This window comes from Ceratotherium simum, chromosome 16, assembly GCF_057802395.1.
Source record: "Ceratotherium simum simum isolate JZ-2026a chromosome 16, ASM5780239v1, whole genome shotgun sequence".
Classification (NCBI taxonomy): Eukaryota; Metazoa; Chordata; class Mammalia; order Perissodactyla; family Rhinocerotidae; genus Ceratotherium; species Ceratotherium simum.
The window spans coordinates 56956107-56962319 of record NC_141915.1 but is presented as its reverse complement, the minus strand read 5'-3'; the positions used below and the strand labels follow the sequence as shown (position 1 = coordinate 56962319).

The following is a 6213-nucleotide window of genomic DNA, read 5'->3' as shown; positions in this document are numbered from 1 at the left end:
GAAAAGGCACAGTGCTTGTCCCTTCACTTCAGCTGGGGATGATCCCGTTCACTGCACTGCCTGTGCCTCCCCTCCAACCCTTCACCCCACACCCGGGAGCCACCCGGAAGGCGACGGGCCACAACCACTTTATTACAATGGACGGGACCCAGGGTGCCTGTGGCCTAGGGAGGAGGAGGAGGGGGCAGTACAGGGCCTGGGGAGGCAGGGGAGCCGGGAGCTACCCGCTGTTCCAGGGCTGAAGGTGAGAAGGGGCATCCCTGGGGCTGGGGAAAAAGAGCCCCTGAGCGCCTGGCTCCTGTGAGGGTGCTACCCTGGTGCTGAGCCCCTTCATGCCCAGAGGGTCCACCATTGATTCCTGAGGAGGGAAGAGCTGAGGCAAGGCTGCAGGACATTTCCCACTGTCTTTCCCAATCCAGCCCTGGCTTGGGCAGTTTGGAATGCAGGAGGTCCAGAGGGCCTCGTGAGGGCAGACTGGAGGATGCACACTTGTGCTCTAGCTGGGCAGCCTGGGCTGGGGAGAAGGCGCCCCATCTTCTTTTTTTCACTCCTGCCTGCTGCACCAGCACCTGGGAATCAGTCTCCCTTCCCGCTCAGCCGAGCTGAGGGGAGGCCAGGGCAGAGAAGAGGACATTGGGGCTATGTGGGAGCCCCCAGCCTGCCTCCCCACACCTCTGGCACCTGGCTGCGGGCACCCCGGGGCAGCGGCCAGGTGGTCAGCACGGTTTAGCAGTTGCTGTTCCTGCGCAGGCAGGAGTGGCCCCGCAGGGAGCACTGAAGCTCCGTGAAGGCGAGCGAGCCCACAGTGACGGCACACGGGCCCACAGGGTAGAAGCCGAACCTCTCGTAGAAGGGCACCAGCATATCCTCGCACATGAGCGCGGCTCGGCGCACGGCTGGGTGGCCGCCCAGGTGGTGCAGGTAGCGCCACAGCAGGACGGAGCCCTTGCCCTGCTGCCGGAAGGTGCGGTGCACAGCCAGCACGTGCAGGTGGGCCGTGCGGCCACCTGGCCTGTGCAGCGTCAGTGACTCCTGCGGGCAAACAAGCGACATGAGTCCCGGCTACCTCTGCTGACACCTGCCCCCCAAACTACCCCTACCTGGGCCAAGAGCAGGTGTCCCCTCTGTGCCTCCAATCAGGGCTCCCCTCCCACCCAAGCATGGCCCCAGATTGGGAGCTGCATCCCCAGCCCCGTGGAGGACCCTTCATGTGGGCCTTTGAGACCCCAGAGGGCTAGGCTCTCTTGCCCTGGAAAAGAACCCATGGCTTGTGCTCACCTTTCTGGTTCTGGAGGAAAAAACCCCAGCCTCTGGGTTCCTCTACCCCTATCTGCCTGGCCTTTGTGAGAGCAGCCAGAGGCCAGTGTACAGCGGCCTTTCTTCCAGGGGCCGGGCATCACAGCCCCACCTCGCTCTCACCTGAGTGAGCCTCCCCTCATCCCATAGCGAGCCGATGATGAAGGCGATGAGGCGGCCCTCCTGGAACCAGCCCAGGGACAGCTCCGGACAGAGGGTCAGGAAGTGCCGGATCTCATCCAGATACAGGGGGCAGGTGCCCGAGACGGAGATGAAGGCTGTGGCAGGAGGCACAGGTAGGTGACTCAGTGGTCACGTGCCGCATGCCCACTGTCCACTGCACACTGAGCGTCAGCTCAGACGCCGGGGGTGAGGTCTCCCACCCCCAATCTCTCCCACAGGAAAGCTGGAGATTCAGGGCTGTTGTTCCCCACCTAACTTTCCTGAACACTCATGCACATGTGTGCACACACAGAAACACAGTCTGATACTCTGGGGTCCCAAACACCGAGGACAGGAGACGTGAGGGTCTTTTCCCTACAGGGCAACTGCAGCACAGTACCCGGACTACAGCATCCCGGACCCTGTGTGGGCGCTGCTCACCCTCACGCTCAATCTCAAACACGCTAGCAGCATCCTCTGGGGTGAGGCAGCGAAACTCGCTGGCGGGGAGTGTGTGGCGCCGCTGGCGACTTGGGGATTCTGGGATCCCAGGTGGAAGGCGCAGGGCCGCGGGCTTCAGGTAGTGGATGCTCTGTGTGGACATCCTGGCTGCTGGTGCCACCTTGGGGTGCCCCAGCTTCAGAAGTGGCCTCCACAGTGGCCAACGAGGGCCCCCTAGCACCTGTTGGAGAAGAGTGAGGGTCAGGGGTCTGGTCCTCATCTCCAAGAGGGGCAGGCCAGAGTGATGGTGCGTCTTACCTTTTTTGTAGCTGGATCTGGGGTGGGGCCAGCCCCAAAGTGGATGGGCACATTCCCCAGGTTCCTGGCCCCCAGGGCAGTCTTGGGGACTGTCAACATTGGTGCTCTTTCCCCACCTTTCCCTCTCAGCCAGAAGTACCCACGGAGCACACCCTCCAAACCTCCACATTCTGGCCTCACTGCCCTCTGGGTACATCTGAGCCCTAGGAGACAGTGGGAGGGGTGGGCAGGGCTCGCTGGAACCTAGGGCACTCCAACACTGCTGCTCAAGAGAGAAGGGGGCATGAGCTTCCACTGACCACTTCTGATGCAACTGTTGGTGGTTCGTCTTACCTGCTCAGAGGGAGACTTTCCGCTCCTTTGGGTGCAAGATGGTGTGGCTGGGAGATTTTTAGGCAGCCTCCGCCCTCAGCCCTGGCGAAAAAGCCCTTAAAGTGAGTCCTTAGGGAGCGTCCACATTTACCCAGATGGCCTCAGCCTGGGCTGTGTGCACACAAAGTTGGGGGGGAGGTTAGGGGGTGTCCAAAGGGTAGGGAGGAATGGGCATGGAGGGCGTACGACACCTCCTGCCCTGCCCCTGGCTCATGGGCCATGCCCGTGGCACTTTTTGTCCCTCTCGCATGACACCATGCAGATGTGCAATTCTTAGAGGAGGCCACCCCTCCCTTAAATAAGCCCCATACTTCCACATTTGCCCTGCCTCGTCCACCTTCTCTCCCCATGTCTTGAAGCTGCAAGCAGAGTACTCTTGCCCCTGAAGGTGGGGAGCTGGGGCTGGGGGTCCCACTTACCAGGACTGTGGGGAGAGGGCCCCAATCACCCCAGGGGCCGTCCAGTGGCGCAGGAACCAGGAAAATCTGGGACTCCTGGGTGTGCGGCTGTTGCAGCAAGTGTGGCTGGGCAGCCTGTGATGTTGTCCAATTCCTAATCCCCCGCCCCACCCCTCCACAATATGCCAGGCAGGGGAAGCCGGCAGGGCTCTGGCAGCCCTGTGCCCAGTCCCCGCCTGCTGAGGGTAAAACATCCGCCTGGCGCGCTGGTCACGGAGGGGATTACTGTGGCCGACTGAGGCTGCAGGATTTGGGGAGAGCATGGGGCTAATCCCTGCTCTGGCTCTGACTGGCTGGGATGGGCCTTCATCCTCTGTCCCCTGGAGGCCTGGGCAAGCCCACCTCTAACAGTTCCTCCAGCTCCGGCAGCCCAAGAGTGCTGCCATTTATAGCTCTTCCTCCGTACAGAGCCCCAGGTCAGAGTCTCCTTTAATCCACGTGACAGCCCTGCCCAGTGAGTATTGACCCCATTTTATAGAGAAGACGTGAAGGTCTTTTAAATAACCTACTCAGAACCTCCTAGCAAGTCAGTCAAGCGGGAGAGGCAACCCTGGGTCTGGGTACGTGCTGCCCCTGGACTGCTGAGCCCACTGGATTTCCAAGTCTTCGCAGTTCTCCTGCTGGTCAGACAGCGTCCCCAAGTCAGTCTACTGAAGCAAAGGGACCCAGTGAGCAACCCATTGGTCTTGGGAGGAAATGCCTAAATCTGGCTCCAGGACGTGCAGGTGGAGCCCATGGGCCTGGAGAGGCAGGCAGGCAGGGCTTACTGTGTAGATGGTGGTAAGCCACTGAAAGGGCTCCATCATTGGACAAACCCCTATGTCCTGCCCTCATCAATGACCTCCTCCATCATGTATGTACCCAAAGTCTGGTTCCCCAAGTGTGCCCCTTTCCGGAGCACTTTGGGGAAGATCCCAAATCCAGAGGTGGGAGTCAAACCCTCCTGATCCCTGCTCTCCATCACCATCATCCATAACATCTTTCATTATCCATCACATCTTTCATCATCCATGACATCTTCCATCATCGCTCATCCATCTATCATCAAAAGCAGCCCAAACAAGGTTGTAAGAACCTTAAGCAGGGCCGGCCCTGTGGCTTAGTGGTTAAGTGCGCGCGCTCCGCTGCTGGCAGCCCGGGTTTGGATCCCGGGCGTGCACCGACGCACCGCTTCTCCGGCCATGCTGAGGCCGTGTCCCACATACAGCAAGTAGAAGGATGTGCAGCTATGCCATACAACTATCTACTGGGGCTTTGGGGGAAAAAATAAATAAATAAATAAAATTAAAAAAAAAAAAAAAAACCTTAAGCAAAAGGTTCTTAGAGACTCACGCCATCCCCCTAGTACGGTACCCGCATTGTCACCCCCACCTACCATCTCCCTGAGGTACTTAAATAACCCTGAGGTGGTATGGCCACTACTCTGCAAGGCTTCGGCAGTACCTACTAAAGCTGGACGTACACAAACCTGGGGACCTGCAATCCCTCCTTCATAACCCCATGGAACACTAAAGGGCAAGAATGTTCCCCTGGAACAACCCACATGACCATCGACCATAGAAGGGACTATGGAATATGCACAAAATGGAAGATCATCCAGCAATGAGAGGGAACAAACCACGATGACACTGCATCACAGATGACTCCAGAACGCAACAGTGAATGAAAGAAGCCAGAAAATAAGAGTGGTACAGCGTGATTCCATGGATTCCATTCCAATTCGGTGGTGGCCCAAGGGGGGCCTCCAGGTGCTAGAAATGTAACGTTCAGTTCTTAAGTTGAAAGCTGGTTCTGTGAGGGAGGTGCTGGAAATTCATCAGGCTGCCAATTAGTGCACTTTTGTGTATGTACTACTCAAAGTTCACTTAAGTATCTAGGAGATTGCCCTACCTGACATTTCCACTCCAAATTCCTTGACTACCAATGACCTTGGCCCTTCGATTCCCAGGGCTGCCCCTGGGGCCTTGTCAGCTTTCCCTCCGGAATCTTGAGCCCAGCAAACTGCCTACTGCTCTTCCGTCTCGCACCCCTCCAGGCCCCTCTCAGTCCCACAGACTGCCCTGGCCTACCTTTCTCCCTTCCAGCTCACGTCCCTCCAGCACCCAGCTCTGTTCTTCCACTACACGCAACCCCTACTGGCTTTTACACCCACACAGCAGTGCTGAAACCCTGTCCACCCACCCCAGGGGTGCCTGCTCTTACCTGTGACCCGGGAACGACTGCCAGTGCCAGCCCTGCCGGGTGATGCTGGGCCCACATGGCCCTGACACTGGGGTGACCCCAGACCAGTCCAGACACCCACCACACCCACACTCCTATCTGTGGGGGTCGACATCCCCCAGGGCCCCTCTGCTGTCTGAGGCCCAGCAGAACCCCCAGAGCTCACCACGCCCTCTCACCCTAACTGCCTCCAGGCAGCTTCCCATCCTTCCCCTTCTGCGGACCCACGACAGACCTCTCAGGACTGACCAGCAGACCTCCTCAGGCTTGGCCTGCAGGCCTGGTGGGGGGAACATGTCCAGGCCCTGGACTGGGCACCCCTACCTCCAACCTCGAGGTCCCAGAAAAGGCCATTCCTATGACCTACCCAACTCTTCCTGCTTCAAACCTGGTTCTCACACCTGCTGCACATTGGAGTCACCTGGGCGCTTAAAACATTCCAACACCAGCGTCACCCCCAGGGATTCTGATTTTACAGTTCTGGGGTAGGACCTCAGGTGTGTAGACCCTCCCCAGGGGATTCTAGTGTGCAGCCAGAGCTGAGAACCACTGCTCGAAGTGCAGGATCTCCAAGCAGCCTTTTGGCCATAATTTTGCATCCTGTTTGTCTTCCTTGTGGGGAGAGAGTGTGCTTCGGCCCACACAGGTACCCAGCCCACCATGTGCTCAGAGCAGGGGGGATTCAAACCTTTGTAATCCCAAAACCCTTCTTGAAGTGAAGTCAGTGGCAAAGGTCTAGTATGTAAAACAGACGAAGAGCTGCCCTGCTGGAACTATGTGAGGGCACTCCAGAGGGGTCTCCCAGGACAATGTGGGGGGAATAATGTGGACTCCAACAGGGACCCTTGGAGAGAAATGGAATTCCTGCAGAGGCACAGACCATCTTAGAGCACCCTCTGCCCTGCAAGCTTCTTGGAACACCATCCCCACACACATTCCCTTCCTG

General features: G+C 58.4%; 1 protein-coding gene across 1 annotated transcript; it reads right to left on the bottom strand.

The window, feature by feature from the left end:
- Window positions 1–713: 713 nt before the first annotated feature.
- On the bottom strand, window positions 714–2077 carry AANAT (aralkylamine N-acetyltransferase). Its single transcript, XM_014789296.2, has 3 exons — window positions 1900–2077; window positions 1420–1574; window positions 714–1032 (listed from the first exon to the last, which is right to left on the bottom strand). The coding sequence occupies exons 1-3, from the start codon at window positions 2060–2062 to the stop codon at window positions 727–729; spliced, it is 624 nt and encodes a 207-aa protein (XP_014644782.1). The 5' UTR covers window positions 2063–2077; the 3' UTR covers window positions 714–726.
- Window positions 2078–6213: the final 4136 nt, after the last annotated feature.